Raw genomic sequence first — 26246 nt, 5'->3', positions numbered from 1 at the left:
ACTCAATAAATTCAAAGCTCTATGTTATATCCAAAGTAGCACATGTAACTCCCACTGGAAAAAAATTGAATGCCAAATGAGCAATGCAAGCTCAAAACATTAAGTACATGACATTCAAGTATCCAAGATATATGATATATATAAGCCAAGAGCATAAAACCCAATAGATTCTTCAAGCATGTAACTGCATAAGCCACTGAAATGACCAAGGCATATAACCATAACCAAGCTTTCAATAATACACTCAAGTGCATAGACCAATGCCAAGCATTAATACATTGATATGAAGTACAATAAGCATTTAGCTTTTCTTGATAAAAGCTTACTGCCCACTATATTACAATAGTGAAATCTTTGCTAAAATTGAGCCAGTGCAAGCTCAATACATCCCATAAAGCATCTCAAGACATGTCCAAATGATATACCGAAGGTTCAACATCAAATGAGGACCGAGAGACATCATTAAGAGCTCCAAAACTCTGAGAAATGGGATGTGCCAGAGGTATTACAATAGACTTGTCATAAACAATGAGACAACAATCGATCCTAGGGGCTCCAAATGATGCCCAAACTCATGCCAAAGGTGATGGATACAATGCCAAGTGATTGCCCAAGATCGAGAGAAAGTGCCACAAGCTAGAGATGAGGTGGATGGATCAAATTGATTAGGAAAGGGGACGAGCTTATCAGCACAAATCACGCATGTTGTCCTGCAGGCACTACAGTAGCAAGAGACCATAGTAGAAGCTCAAGCAAGGCTCAATAGAGACGCGGGGAGGTCTTGGATAGGGTGGGATAAGTTGGAAGCAAGTGGGAGTGTCAAACTTTACCTACTCAAAAGGGATTGCTAGTTTGGTGTTAGTAGGGTGAAGGAGATAAGGAGTTTCTTATTGTTTGGGTAGCAACACTTTTTGTAGTCAATTTGTTAGCTCAATAAGCGGGACCCCAACCCTACTAAGGCAAGTAGAATGCTACTGCCTCCACTAACCTTGGGTCACACCATTTGTGTCTACGGGGAGTGTGGCTATGTTAACCCTTACCTTCCCTTGCTAGCACCTCCTCAAAAGGGGTTGCTTGCTCAATGTTATTTTTTATTGGTTGGGCAACAACACTTTTTGCTGTCAGTTTGTCAGCTTAATAAGCTGACCCAATCAGTTTGATATGTTTACCAATATACAATTTAAGTAGTTCCTGTCCTAATGCTCGTGTGATCGCCATGGAATATGTGTGCGTTTGTTCACGTTGTGCGTTTGATCACCTTGACTCAGGCTAGTTACACACCAAGTGATGGACGACCAACCCCCGCCCAGAGTGTGGGCATGCACTTTTTGAAACTGGTCGTGAACATGGGCGTCTATCTTTACACACCAAATGGACATAGTTTGTAAAAAAGAAAAAAAAGACACATACTTTTTTTGATTGGTTGTAAATGCATGGTCGCGCTAAGTGTTACGCAGGGTTGCCCAAACCCCCAGCCGCAAACGACCGCGCTTGACCTGGACGAGAGCGGTTTCAGCAGACATCAACCAACTGTCACATGAAACGGACTTCCGGGGAACCCAAGGAGGGCTTAGGCTTTAGGGTTTTGGGGATTCAATCCATCGACTTTCTGGGGCCATGTCTCTGTGTTTCTTATCAAGGCATCCTTCGCTCGACCGGAAAGGGCATGCCATGGACAGATAGTTGCCTCCTTGTTTGGCACAAGCAGAATAAGATCGGACCCTCCCGACCCCAGAAAAATGGATGAGAACAGCCCCTGCCCTACCTTCCTCCACCATGGAGCCGCTTATCAGTCCCGCCTCTACTCTAAGCGCCATAAGAACAAACGATTCTCTGCGCTTGACCTGCTCAATGCATGCGTCAGACTTGTAGACGACTACAATTGTGAAGCTCTTCCAGACATCGCCCCTGACGACCATGCCAAGGCGGTCTTGCCTACCCTAAACGTTTCACATCCACAGGATGAGATCTTCTTGACACAGGCAAGTGTGGGATCATGTCTCTAAATTGGGAGCTTGAACATTACTGTTTTCCTTGCTTTGTTCGATGGGACGTGAACATCGGGTCATATATGCTGTAGAACTGCATTTCCATGGTAGATTATGTACTTATTTGACAGGAAAATTAGATGTGTAGCTGGCAGGAACTAAATGAATTTTCCTGTTGACTTGTGAAGCTTTCTGGCACATACTCAATTCATGTGTTGTCTGGCCGAATGTCGATCCATTTAATTGATGTTTAGTCCCCCAAGAGGTGGTCCGCCTTTGTGGCTTTGACCAGGAGCTTGTTGGTTAAAATACGATGTGTAGAGACATTCTGCCTTCCTTGGGAGGGTCGTACTTGTGGCAGTTAATGTATCCATGGTGGGTATGGCTTTAACTTCTATACCCAAGAGGATTCCATTGGACTTCTGGGCTCATTTTGTTTGTGATCAAGTGTCACTTGTCTTAGAGGATCAATGCTGTGCATGGTGGGCATCATTCAGTTGAAAAAACAAAATCATGAGTTGTTGGAATCAAGGTTATGGTGGATTTTTTTCAAGGGAATGCAGTTGTTGAAGGCTCGGTTTTGCTTTCATGTGTGAGAAACACTCATCGGACATGGGGGAGGGTGGCTAATTATATGAGACAGTTTTTAAAACCTGGAATGAATTGAAGAGCTGAGTGCTATACCAGGAAGGTTGCTAGACATGCAGTTTTCTGAGCAGGCGTAAGAAAATTGGAGATTTTGTCTTCTAGACCTGTGTTTTAAGGTGGCTGACTATGTGCCACATTTTCAGCATTTTTGCTTTTGTGGATACTTTGAAGAGACATAATTACAGGTTTAGCAAAACCCTAATTTTAGTGGATCAGCACCCCTCTCAAACCCAAAAAGGCTGGGCCCAAGACAAGATAATGGTCTATCTCTACCCTCTTCTCAAAACTTGAAAAGGCCCACCCCAAAGCAGCCAGGGCATTAGTCCAATGGTGTCCCCTTTCACCATTGGATAGTGGAAGGGAAAGCTATGCGGACCTCCTATACTCATCATGCTGATATCAAATGGGGAGGGAGTATTGATTCTGATCCATGGAAGAAGATAATATAAGACTCAATGATTGACTAGTTTGGTTAAGATGTTATTGAAGTTATCTAATGATGGCACAAACTCTAGGTGGATGGGGCCTAGCTCCACCTTCTCTATGGTGAAGTGATGCACTCCAATGTCTTTGTCTTTGGGCTGATGATGGGGTTGCCAGCAAGTGCTATTGCACTTTGGCTATCGGAGTAAATCACTAATGGAATGGAACATTGAAATTCAAGCTCTGCAACAAGCCCTCAAGTAGATGTCCTCCGTGATACCATCATAGAGAGCTTGATATTCAGCCTTGGCAAAAGATGCAGCACCGGTGTCTTGTTTATGGCTCGAGCAAATGGTTGGAGCCGAGCCAATGGATAATATCTAGTCACCATGGGAAAACCAAGCATTCGAATCTCTGGCCTAGTTAGAATCAGTGTATCCCTACTAGGTTAGTCCTTTGCCAAAATGCAAGCCATAAGCATAAGTACACTTCACATATCTTAACACACATAAGATTATGGCTTGACCAAACGATTAGAGCTGAGCCCATGGAGCTAGGCCCAAGGAGAGCATACTAACCACCATGGGAAATTCATGTGTTCAGGTCTTTGACCTAGTCAAATTTAGTGTATCTGTACAAGGTTAGTTTGTTGTGCCAAAATGCAAGCCATAAGCATAATTACACTTGGCATACCTTAACACATATAAGTAACAAATTTAGTGAGACATATTTGGTGCATTGAAGTACCGATTGAGTAAAGAAACAGAGTATGCTAAGTCTCGCCTAGTGCCATAAGAGCTTTCCCACTTCCAATGGTGGGTGGGTATGGTTGTTGAAAGGTTCTACATGGGGATCCTTTGAAAGGTTCACAGTGGGGTCTAAGAGAGTGGCTACATGCGGTGTCTCATGTGCACAATGCTGATTTACTAATTGAAGGGCATATTTCTGCTGGGATACAAAGATCCCATCCACATATTAGACAATCTCCATGCCCAAAAAATAGGATAATTGACCAAGGTTGGTCACTTTAAATGTAGATCAAAGTTGTGCCTTAAATCTGCCAAGTATTGGAGCATGTAATGAATAGCTTATCAATATATAGAAGCACATAGCTGACCCCCTCTAAAAAGTTTTTAATATAAAGGTTGGGTCACAAGGGATAGAATGGAGGCTGTGAGATCTGAGAAAATCATCCATTCCATAAAACCATGGACATAGTGCTTGCTTCAGTCCATAAAGGGCTTTCCACAAATGAAAGACCTTGTCTTTATGATTTGGAAGAGTAGACTTGGGACGCTGCTCAACATAGACTTCCTCATTCAAATATCCATTTAGAAAGGTGCTTTTGATGTCCATTTGATAGATAGGCCAATGATGATGAGAGGCCAAGGTGACTAATAGGTTGAAAGATATCAACCGTGCTGTAGGTGCAAAGGTTTCTTTATAATTAACTCCTTTCTTTTGTTGAAATTAGCTCCTTTCTTTTGTTGAAACCCTTGTACCATTGTCTTGTATTAATCCAATGTTTCATTAGCCTTTAGTTTTCTACAGAAGATCCATTTGGTCCCTATGACCTTCTTGTGGCCTTGATGAAGTACCTTTCCAGCAATGCTCTCTAGATCCTTCTCCATGGCTAATTGCCATTTGGGATGATTTAGAGCCTCCTGCTAACCACTCAACTTAGAGTGCACTATATAATCTGTTGTAGAGATAGACATAGATAAGCTAGTAGGTGTGAGCATAGGAGATCTTCCAGGGCCTTTCAGGATTGTATCTAACGGAAGGATCCCTGAATCCTACATGATCTACTGATATCAACAAGGTAAGGGTCCTTGGAAGGGGATGTGGAAGTCAAAGACTCTGCAGATGGGTCAAGAACAAGGAGAAGGCCAGGCCTAGATGGTAGTATCTTAAGAAATGTATTTTATGGGATAGATAGAGAGCTCTCTATTGATGTAGTAGGCTGCGGATGTCCCTTTCGTCAAAGATGACCTCTCTTCTTTCTAGGATATAGTTTGTATGAGGATCATGCAAATGATAGGCCTAAGGTTTATAAGAGTAGCCTAGGAAGATCAAGAGCTTTGCTTTGATATGAGCTTACCAATGTGTTGTAATGGGCCTAGGTACACAACTTGATCTAAATTAATGAGGCATGTGTCAGATTCTTAGAACTTATGGGACCTTGTTCAGGGGCTGGAACCCTTGCCAAACCCTCATTGAGCTCCCCAAAGGTTGTTTGCTCTTGGAGAGCCTGTAATGCTTTAGTGAGTTGATACAAGGTCCTTTACCTAAATTTCACTCTCAATTACAACACTTGACCTAGCATTTGAGCAATGGGAACACTTGATTAACCGCTATGTGGGTCAACCTAGGATCCATTGTATCAATCTTGACCATGAGCTCCAAGAGCTCAAAATTACGGATTGGGATGACAAATTGCTCCCAAAATACTTAAACTTCATACAGCAAGTCATCTCATCACAATCGACCGTGTCTACTTTCTATTTGCTAATGGACCAAGTGTGACCATAGTCAAGGCCTTGATACCAAGTGTGGTTTAGTAATTGCTCACTATGAGGTATAGCCTACCTTTCAGTGATTTTTATGTGTTTGGATTGAAGAATGGTACTTTTTCAATGTTGGTGTGTCCTTTCTGAGCTGAAATTTTCGGATCCTCAGCAGCATCTTACCTAGGCTGTTGTGCACTTCCCTATGTGTTAAAGATGGCATCATTTGGATGGCATGATGTAGTAGTATAGTTTGGTTTACCAATAGATGCTTGCCCTCATCCTAATGACTTCAATGTAATGTTGAGTAATAATTGCATATATCATTTTGGTAGGATGATTTGGAAGGTTAGGGGCATTTAAAATTTCGAGGGGTAGTTCCTAGTCTCTTTGAGCCTCCATGAAAATGGGTATCACATTGAAGAAGTTAGCTCTTGAGGATATTCCTTTGGTGATTGTGAATGAGACATCTTCCCGTTTTGCATTCTTACTTCTTTTCAATGTCAAGCTTTTAGGTCAAGGCTTATGTGTTTGTGTGTGTACCTAGCTATGATACCATGTAAGAAATGCTTGAACAGAGAATGAGAACTCAAAATGTACGAAAATAACATAATGAATACATTAAACTCAAAGTAAAGAGAGCTTAGAATGACAAGAGAATGAATGAGTGGGTTAGGCTATGCTGGCATGATACAATGGGCTCAAGCCTCTATCTTTTGGGTGGATTGGGGATGAGGTGAGCTGGAAGAGGAGTTGGAGACAACGATGACAGCTCCAAGAGTGTGTACCTTGAAGAGATCTCGAAACGCAGTAGGCAGTCTCTGAAGGTGATCAATAGCTGAAAACATAGATCAATCTGTGAAACCTGTCCAAATCTGGCTGCTGACAGAGGAAAGCAGCAGGGCAGCCTGCTGGCTGCAAAACACATTGTGCAACTGGTCCAAAACCATCCTGGCTGCAAAATGCAGATCAGGCAGTGATGGTGACAGCTTCTAGAGGTGATCTAATGGCTGGGTGCAGCTGGCAGCTGAAAACACAGGTGCTGCAGTCCTAGATAGGCAGTCGACAGCACCCAAATAGGCAGGTGGCAGCTGGAACAGGCATATGCAGGTGTAGATGGTGACCAACAGCCGGAGATGATGCCGAACAGGTAGGTGACAGCTGTAGATGGGTCACCTTAGCAGTAGAAGGCTAGCAACAGCTCTAGTAGCACTCCAAGGACTCCATGAACTGAGGTATCAGCTAGTAGGTGTGTAGATAGAAGTGGAAAAGAGGAGGAAAGTGGGCGCCAATTGTAGGAATGATCAAGGATGTAGAGTTGCACTCACAAGGTTCCTATTTGTAGAGGATTGGGGGTGCATTTGATCTACTGCCAAAAATAAGCCATTTAACAAATTAGTTCAGCATTTTGTGCTTTTGCTATTGGTTTAAAGAGGCTTAATTATGGGTTACATAGAACCCTAATTTTAGTGGTTGAACACAGAGTATAGTGTCATGAGGATGTGAAATTTTAATTGCTTTACTTAACATTTGGATTAATTTTTAATAAAATGTTTAAATATGTGTTATACATGTGAAGTGTAATTGAGATTATTTCATATTTACGAGTTGAGGACCCAAGGAAATTAGTGTCAGTTTGGTGACACTAGGGATTTGATATTTAATGATACTTAGTGCCAAACCAAGGAGTAAAGAAGACTCAAGAACACTTGGGAGATGAATTTGCCTAGCTAGTTTAATTGTTGGCTGGTAAAACTAAATTTTTGGATGCTAAAATAATTATTAAATTATTTTTCAGAATTTTGAAGTTGAAAAAAGCTGAAAATTAATTTAGTTATGTTAGATGGGTGGTTACTTTGGCAGCAACCAAAGGTTGGAGTTTGCAGCAGATGGATGCCAAGAATGCCTTCTTACATGGTGAATTACAAGAAGAGGTGTACATGGAGCAGCCAGCAGGTTATGAGGATTCAGAGCATCCCACATATGTGCAGATTAAAGAAGACACTCTATGGGCTGAAGCAAGCACCTAGAGCATGGTTTGACAAGATCAGAGAGTATCTTGCCAATATTGGCTTTTATATTTTTGGTGCTGATCACTCACTTCATGTGAGAAAGGAAGATGCAAGTTTGGTCATTATAATCATCTATGTGGGTGACTTGATTATTAGAGGTGATAATGACAATGGGATTACTAACGTTAAGGACTTTTTGAAGAAAAAGTTTGATATGAAGGATTTTGGTGAGCTAAGATACTTTCTTGGTATTGAGGTGATGAGGTGATGCGATGTGATGATGGTATATGGCTATCCCAAAGGCAATATGGCTTGGATATGTTATCTAAGTATGGTATGACAACATACTTTCTTGGTATTGAGGTGATGAGATGTGATGATGGTATATGGCTATCCCAAAGGCAATATGGCTTGGATATGTTATCTAAGTATGGTATGACAACATGTAAGCCTATTTCAATACCATTGGAGCAAAATGTGAAGTTGAGTTCTGATGTTGGGGATGAGATAGAAGACCTTACTATGTTTAGGAGAATAGTAGGGAGTTTGATTTACATGACTATCACAAGGCTAGACTTGAGCTATGCTATTGGCTTTATCAGTCAGTTTATATAGATGCCTAAGAAGCCTCATTTGGATATAGGCAGATGCATATAGAGGTATGTGAAGTCCACTTTACATTATGGACTTTTTTATGAGGCAGGTAAAAATGTACAAGCATTTAGATACACAGATGCATATTGGGCTGGTAGCATGTTAGAGAGTATTTTGCCAATATTGGCTTTTATATTTCTGGTGCTGATCACTCACTTCATGTGAGAAAGGAAGATGCAAGTTTGGTCATTATAGTCATCTATGTGAATGACTTGATTATTACAGGTGACAGTGATAATGGGATTACTAACGTTAAGGACTTTTTGAAGAAAAAGTTTGATATGAAGGATTTTGGTGAGCTAAGATACTTTCTTGGTATTGAGGTGATGAGATGTAATGATGGTATATGGCTATCCCAAAGGCAATATAGCTTGGATATGTTATCCAAGTATGGTATGACAACATGTAAGCCTCTTTCAATACCATTGGAGCAAAATGTGAAGTTGATTTCTGACATTGGGGATGAGATAGAAGACCTTACTATGTTTAGGAGAATAGTAGGGAGTTTGATTTACATGACTATCACAAGGCTAGACTTTAGCTATGCTATTGGCTTTATTAGTTAGTTTATATAGATGCATAGGAAGCCTCATTTGGATATAGGTAGACGCATATAGAGATATGTGAAGTCTACTTTACATTATGGAATTTTTTATGAGACAGGTAAAAATGTACAAGTATTTGGATACATAGATGCAAATTGGGCTGGTAGCATGTTAGAGAGTATCTTGTCAATACTGGCTTTTATATTTCTGGTGCTAATCACTCACTTCATGTGAGAAAGGAAGATGCAGGTTTGGTCATTATAGTCATCTATGTAGATGACTTGATTATTATAGGTGATAGTGACAATGGGATTGCTAACGTTAAGGACTTTTTGAAGAAAAAGTTTGATATGAAGGATTTGGGTGAGCTAAGATACTTTCTTGATATTGAGGTGATGAGATGTAATGATGGTATATGGCTATCCCAAAGGCAATATGGCTTGGATATGTTATCAAAGTATGTTATGAAAACATGTAAGCCTCTTTCAATACCATTGGAGCAAAATGTGAAGTTGAGTTTTGTTGTGCTAAGAATTGCTTTTAGCCAATTAAACAGTCCCAAAACATGCTTATTTTAGGCTTATTTTAGCCAAAATCCTAAAAGGGGGAGCGGATTGAGAGAGTTAAGTGGAAGAGGATCTAGAACTCTAATTTTCTATAAATTGACTGCCAGCCCTCCACTCTTATCCCAATCTCGTTTTTGTAGGTTTCAAGTGTTATCAGCTTGCTGCCCACAACCCGTTCGCGGAGGACATCTCAGCCCTTGTTTCCAACCCTCCACACACTGATTGCTGCTATTTTTACCTGGCGACTGACTGCTGATCCTCTGCACTGTTGTCGTACAGTCTGCCACGTCAGCAAACTGCTGCGTTTGCAGGCCCCAGCTGCCGCCCTGACAGTTTTCTCTCCTGCTGCAGTCGCTGCAGTTTTTCTCTCTTGCAGGCTGTCCTGCATGCGTTTTTAGTCTTTTTCTCACCTGTTGCCTGCGTTTTAGTCTTTCTCTCTCTTGCAGGCTGTCTTACCTGCGTTTTTTGTCTTTCTCTCACCTGCTGTCTGCGTTTTTAGTATTTCTCTCTCCTCACTGCTGCCCGCATCCAGCTTCTCACTGTTGCATTTGCTGGTGTTCAACACATGTGAGGTAGGCAAGGAGGTCACTTCTAGAGGTAGCAAGAACTGACACTAAAGGAATGACTGGTGGAATTGTCTCTGCTACACGCTTCAAGTGCTTTCACTGAATGACCTACGGAGGAGGAGAGTCAGTATTCTCTATGTCAATGGGTTTTGAATCTTCTAAAGGTGGAGGGGAAGGACTATGGAGACAGCTTTTGTGGTTGTCTAGACAGGGCAGCAGACAGTTGATTTCGTCCACTTTCTTGCGATGGAAGTTGAATTTTCTCTTCATTTGGCATTCTCTCTTGTTTTTCAGCCATTTCCCAGACTTGCTCTGAAAATGTCAGCATTCTTATCCTTGGAGGTTGAGAAATTGTATTTTTCTTTGCTTGTAAACCCTACTTTATAGGAGAAATTGGGGTTTGACAGCAACCTCGAGAAGCATGCCAGGAGATTCAAGCCTCAAGACCTCAATTTTCATGGCTGAGAATTAATTCTCAGCAAGCGAGGGACCAACCAACATCCAAAACTGGGGCAAATTTCATTTCCCATGGAGTCGGTGAATGCCAATTTCCCGAGCAAATCAATGGAAAAATAAATTTGAAGATTTGCTGGTCATTATTAACAACAAGAGGCTTTTGGATTGTGAAGGGGATTGAAGGAATCCCATTGTATTGGAATTTAATTGCAATTAAAGATAAAGAAATACTAAAAGAGGTGCAGTTTTGGAGCCAATAGGGTGTCCAAAGTCGAAGATTGATTGGGAAATGTTTGTGTTTCAGCATTTCATTAATTATTACTCGTTGTAATTAAGTTATAATCAGGTTATTACCATCCCTTCATGAAAGGAAGGTTGGTTTCATGGTTCCATTGCTGGGATACCATCAAATCCTGTGAATTGATGCACTTGAGGCACCTAACTGCAAGTCAGAAGCTTTATAGTATTGCTGAAATTGTACTTAGCTGCTCTTGATTATAGCAAGTATGCCTTCACATGGTGATACTGTTAGCAGATTAGTTAGTTCATGATTGCGTCTGTACATGTGGTACAACATGCTGGGCACAAAGATATTTTAGGTATTTTATTTGCCAACATTTATTGTGTTTTGGCATTATTTCCAACCAATCGGTCAGCATTTAATGATGGCCGACTAATCATATTTTGGTATTTATTTGGCCTATATATTCTCAGGCTCCCTCCTCCACATTCATTTATCACCTGACAGTTCTTGGAGAGAGGGAACATGTGCCAGTGCCTCCACAACCGGTGACTCACATTGCTTCTGTACTGTCTCATGTCTTGGTATATGGATTTCATTTCCTGAGTATACATCTGAGTTCTAATCTATATTGTGTTCTTTCTTTTCCTTTCTCTTTTGTCTTGTTTTTTAGTAGTTTATTACAATTTATGTTTACGCTTCCATTGCTGCACCACTTCTGACATGGTATCAGATTTCAAGATTTGTTTTCCTGCTGTTTTTTCTGGCTGATTTCAAGACTTTTCACCCTTGCTACTTAGGTGGCTACTGCTCCAACCAGGCGACCTGTTTTACCTGCATTTTTTGCTGACATCAGCATCCGCATAGCCTGCGTGTCCGTTTCAGCCTGCGTTTTGGTGTTTGTGCATCTCCTTCTAGCTGGGCACTTGCATTATCAGGCCGTTCTTACTGTTTTTGGCAGTTTTTAACAGATTTCTTGACTTTTTACAGCGGCTTTTGTCTTATTTTGGTCAGATTTTGGGTCATATTGTCTGTGAACTCTTGTTTTTTCGCAGTTTGTGCTCGTGTTTTGACTGTGTTCCCTCTCCAACTACCTTCTTTTCTCTACTTCTCTTCTACATCCTCCATAGATGGCTCCTCCATACACATCCATTGATGATACACTACATGGGAATTCCAGTGAGGCTTTTGCAGCTTGAGAGAGGGGTTCGAAGACAAAGAAGTCGAAGGCCCAGTGTTACCACTGTGGCAAGAACGGTCATTTACTAAAGGACTGTAAAGAGTTAGTGGCTTCCAGGAGGAAAAAGGAGTAGAAGTGCCTCCTCTATATCTCTATACAAATGCACAAGATCCAGAGAGAGACATTCCTGACGTATCGTCTGGCAGGTACAAATCTTGGAGCTAGGATTGACATCTAGGTTCATGATGGGCTGGTTATTTGACAGAGAGTGGGTGGCTTTCGTCTGGAGTTCACATGAGGGGACACTTTGGCGGTCTGGTCAAAGAAGGGGAATCCATAGTCATTTATGCAATGCGGCATTGGTGACAGGATGGTCACGTGAGCTACATCAGCGGCATTGTTGACAGACATTGAGAGTTGCTATGATCTTCTTTACCTTCAGGAGCTGGTACAATCGACATTGACATGAGGTTCTCTCTAAGGCACCTTGGTGGTGGCTTGTGCACCTATTGTGCTAAGAAATGCACTTGGCCACTTAAATAGCTCCAAAACATGCTTATTTTTTGCCTATTTTAGCCAAAATCCTAAAATGGGGAGCGGATCGAGAGAGTTAAGTGGGAGAGGATCTAGATCCTAATTTTCTATAAATAGGCAGTCAACCTTCCACTCTTCTCTAATCTCGTTTTTGCAGATTTCAGGTGTTTCAGCTTGCTGCCCACACCCCGTTCGCGGAGGACATCTCAGCCGAAGCTGTCCATTGCTATCTCCATCAGTTGGTGCCTGATTTCCAACCCTCTTCACGTAGTTTGGAGCTGATTCCGGCCAGGTGATTGCTGTTCCTATTTAGACCTATTGCCGTACAGCTTGCCACGTCATCACAGTCCTGCTGCCTGGGTTTTTAGTCTTTCTCTCTCCTGTAGGCTGGCCTGCCTACGTTTTTAGCCTTTCTCTCTCCTGCAGGCTGTATTGCCTGCGTTTTTAGTCTTTCTCTCACCTGCTTCATGCGTTTTTAGTCTTTCTCTCTCCTCATTGCTGTCTGTATCAAATCCAGCTTCTCACTGCTGTGTTTGCTGGTGTTCGACATTCAGAGGCTGCCTTGCTGCGATTCGGGATCTTGTTCGAAGTACGACACACTCTCTAGTTCATTACCTGTGTCCTGATCCTTGAGATACAGGAGTTCGAGGTTCAGTATTCATTCACTACATAGTGTGTTTGCTTCATGAGTATCGTATTATTCAGTAGTTATATCACTTCATTTATTTACTGTGTTCATTGTCTCTAAGTTACCCTAACCCTAACTGTGTTCTTTTATCAGTCTGTGCTTTGTCGTACGGTTTCTGTTTATGTTTCTGTGTTAGGGCATTTCTTTACAGCACCCCAAGGTGGTTCCATACGTAATGTACGGCACGTATAGATACGTACTATACGTCGTTTTGTATGGATAAATTTTTTATGTACGTAAAAATACGTACCTTTGTAAAAAAATAATAAACAAGAGGATATTTTAGGGTGTTTCCCACTGTACATTAAGCATAAAGATATATACATTCCCTACTTAGTACTTATGACCATGTCACATCACAATTGAAACCTTTAAGCATTAAACATTTAACACGTGCATAACACTGAATAGTGAAAAGTGAAATTTGAGACTATCAAACTAACATTGAGGAAGTCTACATGATAAAGAGCCAAAACATAACACAGTACACTGCATCAAACAACGTACAATTGCTAACAAGGAAGTTAGGAACAATCCACCAAGGTGACAAATGTCAAGTCAAGATGGCTCCTAATAGAGTATACATATGTCATAAATAGAAACATCCAACTGAAATATATGAAAATTCAAAATTTTTAGATCTGACTGTAGTCACTAGTGCCCATAGTCCACTGCCTAGGCTCTAGCAAAACTCATGATCAGAAGAGGACGATGATGAGGCTGAAGAGAGCATGTCTCCACCCGCCATGACATTGCCATCGTCGCCAAACTTTGGCTCTACCATCACAGGGCCTGTAGCCTGGACTGCATCACCTAGATCCTCCTCCTCCTCAGTGTGAATGAGACGAACTGCCTCATTCGCACGTCGCCGAGGAGTCCGAATGGGTAGCTTCCCTCTGCGAATGCCTTTCTGTCGAGCACTCTCTGGATTTGCAGCTTGCTCACGTAGTGGAATGCTATAAGCACGTGCGCGTGACCTCGTTACACGCCTATCCACCTCCTCCATCTCTCTATGAAGCATACGCAAAATCTCCTTCTGTTCGCCCCTAATATGCTGGTCCTCATCTGTGATTGGATGATTTGGATCAGCCACCAGCTTTATACGTGAGGGATTAGCCTGTTCAAGATGGCAACATAGCATACATTTGTTAACATTGAACAATAATGTAAATTTTAAATACTAATATAGAGATATAATATTTCAAACATGTAAATAGCTACTAGTTCGAACCTACTTGGGTGTCCCCAAGGCATGGTAGGCGCGCACAAGCCTCATATTGGCCTTGCAATACACTAACTTCTCCAATTGAGAAGTGCTAAGGCGATTCCGGATCTTTGTATGAATCAAAGAATAAGCACTCCAATTGCGCTCACAAGCACCCACTGAGCAATCGTGCATTTGCAGGTGTCATTGGCTTGATAATTGCCATTGCTACACTTGAGAGAGTGAAAGAGAGAGAGAGAGAGAGAGAGAGAGAGAGAGAGCACAGAGAGTGAGTTACCTGTGACAGGATACGTAGAGCCAAATAAGTCAGATGTGGAAGACCTTGCCGACCATAACTTTGCCACCATGTGAGAGGAAGACTAGTAGCCTCCGAACGCAATGCCACCGCCCGTGAAAATGATGGTCCCAAGTTATTCATGAAGCTGCACATCTCTGCATCTATTTGAAGCTGCTCCTCCTCATCAAAGATATGTGCGATGAACTTGTCTTTCAGTTGCATGAGATGCTGCTCATGGAACAAGCTTGGGGTCTTGTAGAAAGGATGGAGTAAAGCAGCTATCCCATGAATGGTATGACTCATAAACTTCCACCGACTCTCTACAAGAGTCAAGATATCATCTCGACTGCAAAAATCAGCAACATCAAAGTTTAGACACATTGCAAGGCCAATGCATGTGCTGTACTATATAGCCTATGCATTAAAATTTAATAATAAGTAAATAGCATATGCAAGCAGCCATAAAGAAGTACAAGAACAAAATCTAGTACTTACCGCTATTGGGACAAGGCTTGGCATGCTGTGTTATGGCTCTTCATCTGCATGAAGAGGTGATAAACCAGACCCAATGTGGAGCCCTCCATGTTCATGACTCGTAGCATCACATATATGGGCTGCAAAGCCACTGTCAAATCCTGCACCTCTGTCCAAAAAGACTCATCTAGGATACGCCTTTGAATGGCTTTGGTCGCCTCTTTTTGTGCATGAGACATGTCCCTCCACTTTGGGTCCACAACTGTTTGCAAAAGTGGATCCCTAAGCTTGAAGAGCCTTTGCAACACCAAAAACATGTATGCAAATCTGGTCTTGGAGGGCCACACCATATCTAGATTACTGTGGCTACGAAAGATGGCTAAAGCCTGATGCTTCTTTCGAAAGAATGTGGTCATCCTAGTAGCATCTGAAACTGTGGGCTGCACCAAAGGTAGTTTGCCTATGTGCTCCATAAGCAAGTCTAGACAATGGGCTGCACATGGAGTCCACACAATGTGTGGGAACTCCACCTTCACCATTTTTCCCATTGCCTTGCAGTTGGATGCATTATCTGTAACAACTTGGACCACATTCTCTTTACCAATCTCCATGATGGCTGTACGAATATGCCCATAGATAAACTCACCCGTGATCTTCTCTCCTACCTTCCCTGCATCTACAGCGCGCAAGAAGTAAGTACCAAGACAAGAGGAGACAAGTATATTTATGATGTGACGCCTGCGTATACCACTCCATCCATTAGAGATGATGGTGCATCCAAACTACTGCCAGCCAGCTTTCACTGGGACCAATGCCTTATCTATTAAGGCCTTTTGCTCGTCAAGTGCAGTGGTGCGCATTTTTTTGTAATCCAGCCCACACCATGAATATGTAGCACTAGCACCCACTTGGGCAATGACCCTGACCATCCTCTTCCACTGCTCAGTCCTTAAGACATTGAAACTGATGTTGCACTCAATGAGAGTGCGAGCAATCTCCATCTCAGCCACCTTCTGACGCTCTCTCACCCAAGACTGAGAATGCACACGTGAAGGCAAGGTGGTTTGCCTAGGCACATGCACATCATTAGAACCTTCCTCCTCCTCCTCCTCCTGCATGACACGAGCCCTCTTCCTACTAGTAGATGGCTGCTCTGAGGCAACGGGCTGAGACACAAAACTCTCCTCTACCTGTGTAGGAGGATCACCAAACTCCCTAATAAGAGCATCGTGCAAGGCGTCTTGTGTTTTCTGGGATCCTTGGCCTTTTGCTGCTGCCCCCATTGCTGGGAAGTTCTCAACAATCAACTTCTCTCGGACAGCTTTTGGCACCTTCTTGCACACGCTATAGTTGTTTGTGCAATTGATGCCGGCCAAATGCTTCACCACACGCGTAATTGTACTGGTCAATGTCAAATTACAGAATTTGCATGACCACCTGCGACTACCTGAACCATCTTGCCCGGGAGTGTTGACGATATGGAGTATATTGGTATACTCCTTCCAATAGGGATTGACTGGTTTCGGCATGATGGCTCCTGGAGCAAGATAAGAGAGAAAAACATCAGTAAATATGTGCGCGCGCGTGCATAAGAATCAACGCGAGCGAGCATGCGCATGCGCATGCGCGTGCGCGAGAGAGAGAGAGAGAGAGAGAGAGAGAGAGAGAGAGAGAGAGAGAGAGAGAGAGAGAGAGAGAGAGAGAGAGAGAGAGAGAGAGAGAGAGAGAGAGAGAGAGAGAGAGAGAGAGAGAGAGGCTCCAGCATATAAAAGAGGGGTGCGCCTGGCACTCCGAGACAGTGCAATACGAAGGCGATGCGCGCAACCCCGGGCAGCAAGCTGCCGGATGGGGTTGCCCCCATGGGAAAAATTCGGTTAATATCGCAGTGACCCGATGGGCCACGTATCAGATATTAAACTGATAAGAACAGATACTACACTTGATCTTAGCCAAAAGGCTCCAGCATGCATGAATGTGAGCCCATAGAGAGAGAGAGAGAGAGAGAGCGCAAAGAGAGAGAGACAGAGAGAGACGAGACGTACCTGGTCTGTGCACGCTAGCGCCTTCTGTAGCTCACGTAACCTACAAACACTGAAACAGTGAACATGTTTGGGGCTTTTGTCTCAATTTGCCCAGGAAAATCCACAAATAACCAAGCGATGTAGAAATCATTAGGCACATCACGTTTTGGGCCCCAAATTTTACATGAAAAAAATGATCACGTTTTTTATGTTCCATACGTGCACAAAACGTACGATCAGTACGTACCGTACGGTAATGATCCGTACGTACGTACTGAACCTACCTTGCAGCACCCACTACTTGGGTATCCATGGTTCTACTATGATGGACATTGTTGTATGTACTATGATGCGACATTATCATTGTATATTGTATTGTATCAGATTACCCATGAACTGAGAGAGGGTGTTAGTAGATTAGTTAGTTCATGGTTGAGTTTGTACATGTGGTACAACAGGCTTGGCACAAAGATATTTTAGGTATTTTATTTGCCAGCATTTATTGTGTTTAGGCATTATTTCCAGCCAGTCGGCCAGCATTTAATGTTGGCCAACCAATCATATTTTTGGCATTTATTTGGCCTATATATTCTTAGGCTCCCTCCTTCACATTCATTCATCACCTGATAGTTCTTGGAGAGAGGGAGCATGTGCCAGTGCCTCCACAGTTGGTGACTCACATTGCTTCTGTATTGTCTCGTGTCTTGGTATATGGATTCCATTTTCCGAGCATACATCGGAGTTCTTATTTGTATTGTGTTCTTTCTTTCCCTTTCTCTTTTGTCTTGTGTTTTAGTAGTTTATTACAGCTTATGTTTACGCTTTCATTATTGCACCACTTCTGACAGATACGGGATCAAGTGGTGATGATGCATCTCAGGTTGGTCATTCACATGGTGAAGGGGGAAACACAATGCATGATCTTGGATAAGGTTTTTAGCATGGATATCAAGTTGAAAATGTACGAAATGAGCAAAATGTAGGAACTTCCATACCTCAAGATATTGATGACTAGCAAGAGGATGAAGAATTTGATGATAGGTTCAAAGATGGGGTGAGGACAGCAACAAATCTCTTTGTTGAATTGGCAAAAAATCCTTTGTTTATTCAATTCTTGAATGGCCTAAAGAAGGATAGCAAAGGCAAAGAGAAGAAGATACATTCTAGAGCTTTGAGACAGCTAGAAGAACAGAAGGAAATGGTTAAGCCTCCATTGGAAGAGCCCAATGTTGATGATGGCACAAACAATTGGTACCTATGGAAAAAACAAGTGCAAATGCATGGCCAACTTGGTATTGCTAATCCATGGAAGTATGGTCAGTAGGGTAATCATGCAAATGAAAACATGGAATAACAAAGATACATTGGTGGTGGCACCATTTTTCATGCAATGGTTGGCTAGGGATCACATATGGGAATGTATGGCATGAATCCCTATGGTATGCAGTATCCAACACATGGTTCTCAACACCCAATGTATTTGGGTATGTGAGGTGGTATGCACAATCTCATGTATGGCAGCATAGGCATGATACTTGGGGCACAAAGTGGGCCATATGGAAATGCATTTGCACCCTTCGGGGTTGTTGGAGCACAAGGATTTCATGCTGGTCATGCAAATGCATTTGATAGTGCTAGCTATCATGGAAATGCAGCAAGTGCACCCTTTTTGCAGCAGCCTTTTTATGATGATTTGACTCACATAGGCCCATCAAAGGACTATGATGAGGGTGGCAACAGTGTGAAGTTTGAACCTTTTAGTGGTGCACAAGACAGGCTGAAATTGCCTCCACACTGGCGGATACACAATGCCTTTTATCTGAGCTTACTAAGGACTTTTCATGGCGATGTACCAAGTGATGTATCAGCTGAAATTCAGCTTGAAGTTGAGGAGCTAGATGAGATATTGGTACCTGAGCATATATTGGCACACAAAGAGTGAAGATTAGGGGTAAGGTTTCCAAATGGTATTTGGTGATGTTTTAGAACTATATGAATGCCAAATGGATGGAGGAGAATGACTTGGTAGACCATCCTCACTTGTTGTAGCTTTACCTTGATGCTTTCTAGTTAGAGCTAACTTTGAACCGGGCTCAGTAAGGTTCAGCAAAGCAGGGGTCCAGAGTATTACTTGATGCTTGTGAGGGAGCTAGCACCTCCGCTCCTTAGTGATGGACAACTCTAGATATAGTGGATCTCAGATTTATTCAGCATACATTTAGGGTATTGTAGCTCATAGTATGTTTGCTAGGGGATCACTATTTAGTGTACTAGTCACTATGTTTAGTATGCATATGGTATCGTTTATTGTCTACAGCTTTGGAACTATACATTTGCATCATTTTATGCTGGGTGAAGCCTCGGCTATGATCGCATTGGATTATTGGTTTTTAATCATTACAAACTATTTATTTTATATTGATCTGCGGTAAATGCTCATTAGTTTTCATATGTATTATGATGCCATTGATGTTTCAGCCATGGTTTATGCTAAACTATGGTTTGGTTTTGCTAGATAAGTTACGCTCATGAGTAATCGATGCATCCCATGATATTCTTGCAATGCTTTTGAGATTCTTTGTGAATCTTATGCTAGGTTATGCATGTATTTGATAGTAGCCTGGTTTGGTAGTAGATGCCAATGTTGTCTTTATGATGCCTTGTGGAAATTCTAGTGCTACAGTACTTTACTTTTGATGCATCCGATAGTGCAATCAAGGACAATTGCAAGGATTTCAAGGGGGAGGGCTGTCACAAGGACATGAAATTATGATTACTTTACTTAACATTCGGATTAAGTTTTAATCAAATGTTTAAGTATATGTTGCACATGCGAAGTACAATTGAGATTATTTCATATTGATGAGCCAAGGACCCAAGGAAATCAGTGGATGCCTAAGGCAAAAGTTGTCTTAAGTAATGTTGCACAAATACTAAGTGGTATCTGGTGCGAGAAATTGGCCTAAGATATTTTATTAGCCATAAGTGTCAGTTGATGACACTAGGGATTTGGCATTTAATGGTGCTTAATGTCGATCCAGGTGCTAAAGAAGACTCAAGAAAACTTGGGAGATGAATTTGCCTAGCCAATTTAATTGTTGGCTAGTCACAATAATTTTTTGTGCACTAAAATAATTATTAAATTCATTTTCATAATTTTAAGGCTAAAAATAAATATAATAATGCAAATAATGTTGGAATAGGGGATTAGAAGGCTGCCACTCGGAAAAGCTTGTTCATGCAAGTGGGAAAGATGTTTTTGAGGCTGGGAGAGAGAGAGGGTCATTCCAACCTTATGCAAGCTAAGAGAGACAAAGAGAAGGCTGCCGTAGCTGCCACAACACTTTGACAGGTCATTTCTAGCTACCAAGAGACCCTCTCTAATGAGAAAAGGCTCTAAACACAAAAAATACAAAACCAATCGTAAAGTATGAACTGATAACATAGAACATAGTTAGGGTTAGGGTAACTCAGAGACAATGAACACAATGGATAATGAAGTGAATGACTACTGAATATACGATGCTCATGTAGCAAACACACTGTGCAGTGAATATTGAACCTTGAACTCTCGTGTCTCTAGGGTCGAGGTAGAGGTTATGAGCTAGAGAGATTGTTGTACTCTGAAATGGATCTCGAAATGCAGTAAGGTAGCCTCCATGTGTTGAACACTAGTAAATGCAGCCTAGAAGGTTGGATCTGATGCATATGGAAATAGAGGAGAGAGAATATGCAGCAAACGCAAACTGTGGAGGAGATAGAATACCTAGTGGCAGCTAGAAAGGCATATGCAAACAGTTTGTTGTGGGTGATAGGGTGTAAGATGCAGGAGATAGTGTGGAACACCTTGTGGAGGAGAGAGAAGATCAAAATGCAGGCCATTAGATGTGGGCAAGAACACTTGGATGATGACGACAACTCTAGAAGCCCCAAATGACAGTAAATGCAGCATGGATGTGGTTGCCTATAGTTAGAAAGGAACGCTTGACAGCAAACGCAAGTTTGGCAGTGCCGAGATCAACAAGCGACATTTGGATGTGGATGATGGAGATTGAAATCAAGCACCGAATGGTAGCAAACAGAAATGGGAAGCTTTGACCGCGATGTCCTCCACGAACGGGATGTGGACAACAGAGATACAACTCTTGAAACTTGCAAAAGTGACATTGAGAGAGAGTTGTGGGCAGCAAGCCTACTTATAGAAAGTTTGGGGGCACCCAAATTAGGGTTTGGCATGTGGGACACGGTTACTCTCTAGGATCACTTAAAAAAAAAAAAAAAGGTTTCTTCACTAATTACGTGTGTCTTGGGGCGTTCACTAATTACGTGTGTCTTGGGGCTGCTTAAGTTAGGCTAATGCATTTTTATCTCAATGCCTCCTCTCAGGCCTAAAACTGAGCCATGAGAAGTAGACTAGCCAAGCCCTTTTTGTTATTGTTCTTTCACCCCAAGGCGTTCCACCATAAAGTTGCCAGGGTATCGGGCAAAGGGTGCATTGGGGCTGCCCAGTGATCTACTAGGACTACAGAGGTGATGGTTATCTTACCAAGGGAGCCCAAGTGATCACCCCAAAGGGTCAGGGCATTAGACGAAGGGTGCTCATCGGCTTCTATCCACAAGCCAAATAGGTATTGATTAGCTCAATGACCAGGAGCTGGTCACATGCCCTAAAGAGACTACAGCAGTAGGTGATAGCAGTTTGAGGGCTATCTCGGTCAAACAAATATCATATTCGATGTATTCCATCAATGGAGATAGCTTTCATGGTTGTCTAAATAAGGCAACAACTAATTTCTTTCATTCTCTCGCGATGTAGCATGCTCTCTCTTTCTCTAGCCATTTCCCAACCTTGCCCTAAAGATCTCATCATTCTAATCCCTGGAGGCTGAGAAATTGTATTTTTCTTTGTTGTAAACCCGTAGAAATTAGGGTTTGACAACAATCTCGGGAAGTATGCTAGGAGATTGAAGCCTCAAGACTTGAGTCTTTAGGGATGAGAATTCATTCTTAGCAAGATTCAAGTGAGGGACCAGCCAACATTCGAAATTGGGGCAAATTTCATTTTCCGTGGAGTCGGTGGAGGCCAATTGCTTGAGAAAATCAAGGGGCAAATATATTTGAAGACTTGCTGGTCATTATTGACAGCAAGGGGCTTTTGGATTGTAAAGGGGTTGAAGGAATCCCATTGTATTCGAATTCAATTGCAATTAAAGATAAAGAAACACCAAAAGGGGCACTAGTTTTGAGGCCAACAGGGTGTCCAATGTGGAAGATTGATCAGTAAATGTTTGTGTTCCATCATTTCATTAATTATTGCTTGTTGCAATTAAATTATAATCAGGTTATTACCACCCCTCCATGGAAGGAAGGCTGGTTTCAATATAGAGATGCTTGTATGGTTGCCCATGATGCTATTTGATTTAGACAGATGTTGGCTAATATTGGATTTCCACAGCCATAGCCTACAACTATTTGTGGTTACATTCAGAGCTGCTTGGCCAAACCAAGAATCTTGTGTTTCATCCTTGCATGAAACAGATTGAGATCCAATGTCATTATGTTCAAGAGTGCATCCAAGATGGAGAGATGGAGCTAATTTACTATGCCATGGTGAGTTTTTCCTTTGTCCCTATTTAAGGCCTCATCCATCTTTTTGGCATGCGACGCTGTTCTAGAAGATTTGGTCACTATCCTAGAGGATTTTAGGTTAGTCTTGTGTATTTACACGCTCACCTGTAAGTCGGTGAAATATCACTTGAGTCATTGACTTCTTCTATTTCCTGCCCTTTCTCTCCCAGCGCCCTCCCTACAACGACGCCTTGTTGTATGTGAAAGGTTTGAGCATTGTACCAATGCCCTTTCATTATTCAGCTGAGTTTCTCTTCTTGCCTTTGTTGTTCCTCATCTTTCTCATGTGCATCCTCTTTTGTTGCTGCTCTCATAGATTTAATCTAGAGTGATCACGATCTTCTAGTGAGTCATCAGCAAGATCACAAGCATGGGCATGTAAGTGTGAATTGGTGGTTCAATGAGCCAGACTAGTATTTATGGCTACTTAAGGTCAAGGATGATTGTGATTGTCATGGATGACTGGGCAGAGACGTGCATTTTGGATACATAGTGCAGGATAGTGCTTGTTAGTGCACAACTTGGGCTCTCATACATTTGGGACTTAGGGATGAGGAGTTAATGTAAACCTATTGATGTTGACTACTCCCAAGTAGTGGATCATGAGAATAAACAAGATGTCTCTAAAACTGAATGTGATAAAAAATCAATGTATGATGAACAACATGGGATGTGCAAGATCAACATGCTACGAGTGTAGCATGCGTTGTGCTGATGATCAGTAACGAGAAGACTGCCATATAGGGGTGTCGGTTAGCTCTAGAGTAGCATAAGCAGCAATATAGTACCGTCTAGGCAAGATGCCAATGTGATCAAAGGCAGGCTCCTTGTCAAAACTTACATACTTGGTCTTGTGTTGTGCAACACCATCTAGGTAAGATGGTGGCAAGATCCTCGTAAATGTTGACACACTTGATGAGCTATTCTTTGGTCAAGACACCTAGAACCGCCCAAAATACACCCTTTCATATGCTATAGTCATAGAGACAAACAATGCAACTCATTTTTTGTGTCATCCTGCTCCTCCTTGCTCTTAGCCTTCTTGTCCGTCTTGTTGTCCCCCCTTGAACCTGTAGTAAAAGCTTCGATGGAGGTGGATCCCCCAGTTCCAATCTCCTTGTGTTGCGCATCTTTTTCCAAAACAAGCAGAGCAAGCTCCTCCCAAAGAATAGTGTCATTGACTTTGGAGGTGAGTAAACTGGTGTAGAAGACATCATACTTTGGAGATGGAAGATGAATAATGCATAGCCATATCCTCAGATGATATTGTCATGGAGACGAAGAATGTGACTCATCCTTTGTGTCATCCTGCTCCTCCTTGTTCTTAGCCTTCTTGTCCATCTTGTTGCCCCCTCTCGAACTTGTAGTAAAAGCTTTGATGGAGCTGGATCCTCCATTTCCAATCTCGTTGTGCTACGCATCTTTTTCCAAAACAAGTGGAGCAAGATCATCCCAAATAATAGTGACATGGGCTTTGGAGGTGAGTAAACTGGTGTAGAAGACATCATACTTTGGAGATGGTAGATGAGTAATGAGAATCATAGCCATATCCTCAAATGATATTTTCTAGCCAATGCTCTACACACATCGATGAAGGTCCAAGTAGCACAAAAATTATGTGATCTTCACGACAAATTTGCATCAAATAGATAGAGTGTGGTCTCCTCTTTTATAGAACCTCTAGGTCCTCTCTTTTGGTGGTGATACCATGTGAGAGTGCACAACAGAAGAAGAAAATGAACACCGAGATAGAATGGAAGAGAGGGATTGATATAAATGTAGAAGAGAGAAGGTAATACTGCACTCATATGAATAGAATGTTGAATATAAAGTAGAATGATTAGTCCTTGCATGTAGCCTGAAGTGTCAGTTAGGGCACCAGATCAGGCTGATGTGAGAGAATGCACTGGATGATGGAGAATATCCACTGGATGACAGAGAGTGTGCAGCACCTTTAAAGGGGGAGAAAGAAGAATGAGCAGCCAAGCGTGGGGGAATGCCTTAAATAAGCAGTCCTCCCCTAAACTGGCCAATCTGCTGCATCACCATGTCGAGAACCTGTCCATGCTGGTTGGCTGTGGTAGAAAGGTAGCTGCATGATGCTGAAAGCTGCATTAAATGCAGCAAGTCCTGATTGCCAGCATCACACTGTGAACACAGGCAGTGGGCAGCATAAAATCGTAATGCACCTAGGTGTAATTAATGCTTAGCCAGTATGAATACACTCCTAGTCAATCCAAAACTGTAATGCACTCAAACAGAAGGCTGGAAAAAGTGAGAGCTACTTTGTCTTTGTGAGACTCTTATAGAGCTCACAACCAGGAGATGACAGCATCCGCCTGCCCATGCTCAAGTTTTTCCCTTTCTCTTTTGACTCTTCCCTCTTGTGCCTGGCTGGGTAGCAAAAAAAAGAGAGAGAAAACATATTAAGGTAGAGCTTATGCAACCACGACATCTTGAGATGCTGCATATCAAGATGAAAATAAGCTTTTCCTCTACAAGTAGCCTTAGCTTGGGGCATTTTGTGGCTCGAATGCTCATTACTTGAGAATTGTGGCAATACATACATCGCAATTCAAAGCTCATAGAAAGTAAGGAGCATGATCCTTAAATCAGTGTGCTAACAAAAGGGATAGTAAGACAGCTACATAGAAGAGGACTAAGGAGCTTAATCACCTTAACTGGAACCTATGACAATCCTTTGAAAATTTTTGGGGCTAGGTAATTCCAAAGGATGTTGGGTGACTGGAATGATCATGTAGGCAACATATAGCAAGGTCTCAAAAGTAGAGATTCTAGTTGAAACTTTGATTTGTAAAGGGAAACCAGCACTATCATGACATCCATGATAACATGCAAAGTAAGAGCAATAGGATGGTATAGAAGTTTAAGAAAAACTGATCATGATGTGGGTGATGTATGAATTATTGAGAAAATGTGGATAATACTATGGAGAGCTAGATCACAGAATTTTGTTGAAATAAATACATTTTGTGCAGGTTCTGTATGGTTGTTGCAGGTACAAGCAACTTCTTGAGATTTTTACAGCTAAACTGTTTTCATTCAAATCTCCCAACATTCAGTGCATTGACAAAACACTCTACACCATTTTGGGTTACCTTGTATTGATACGTCTAGAAGAGCTTAGCTTTACCAATTTCAGGTTTTTCCCAATTCTTTTAGATGCTTTAAATTTTTCAGAATTAGTCTGCATCTCCATGTGGATCACATATTGCAAGAAAATTTTTGAAATTATTTTGTGGCAGTAAAGAACTGGCAAGATATCTGCAAAGGATGATGACCTGGATGATACTAGTTACTGCTGTCTAGATTTGGATGCTCAAGTCATTTGATTCCTGGCCCATATTTTAACTGCTACTAAATGGTTACAGGCATTGTTTTGCAGGAAGCTTGTACTTTCCCAGCATCCTCAAAAGGTACTCCCTTTTGTTCAATTTGTGTTCAACCTAGAAGCTATTGCATCACTTTGCAAGCCAGAATGGATCAAACTTTATGATGTACAGGTGATTATTTCTTCTTGAATTGTCCTATAAGTGTCAATTTCAGTTATGTTGTGCAACAGGGATCTCTTCAGAAGGGTCTTATGGTGGCC

General features: G+C 41.9%; 1 protein-coding gene, 1 non-coding gene and 1 pseudogene across 5 annotated transcripts in view; 1 reads left to right on the top strand and 2 right to left on the bottom strand.

Annotated features, from left to right (window-relative positions):
- Positions 1-1440: 1440 nt before the first annotated feature.
- Positions 1441-26246, top strand: part of LOC148033269 (cilia- and flagella-associated protein 99-like) — a 59140-nt gene continuing 34334 nt past the window's right edge. For all 4 annotated transcript variants that reach the window (XM_087681159.1, XM_087681156.1, XM_087681157.1 and 1 more), the window contains exons 1-3: positions 1441-1982; positions 25633-25796; positions 26040-26157. In XM_087681159.1, the coding sequence (XP_087537285.1) occupies positions 1740-1982; positions 25633-25796; positions 26040-26157 (525 nt within the window). In that variant the 5' untranslated portion in view covers positions 1441-1739. The remainder of the gene's footprint in view (positions 1983-25632; positions 25797-26039; positions 26158-26246) is intronic.
- LOC148033271 (uncharacterized) lies at positions 13822-16513 on the bottom strand (annotated as a pseudogene).
- On the bottom strand, positions 16756-16954 carry LOC148033270 (U2 spliceosomal RNA). The gene has a single exon (XR_015691530.1). It is a non-coding gene; the product is annotated as a U2 spliceosomal RNA (small nuclear RNA).

The sequence above is a fragment of the Lygodium microphyllum genome, chromosome 7, assembly GCF_053477565.2.
Source record: "Lygodium microphyllum isolate KBCC chromosome 7, Lygodium_microphyllum_v1.1.10, whole genome shotgun sequence".
Lineage (NCBI taxonomy): Eukaryota > Viridiplantae > Streptophyta > Polypodiopsida > Schizaeales > Lygodiaceae > Lygodium > Lygodium microphyllum.
The sequence above is the reverse complement of the archived record's forward strand: the minus strand, read 5'-3'. Positions and strand labels throughout refer to the sequence as shown.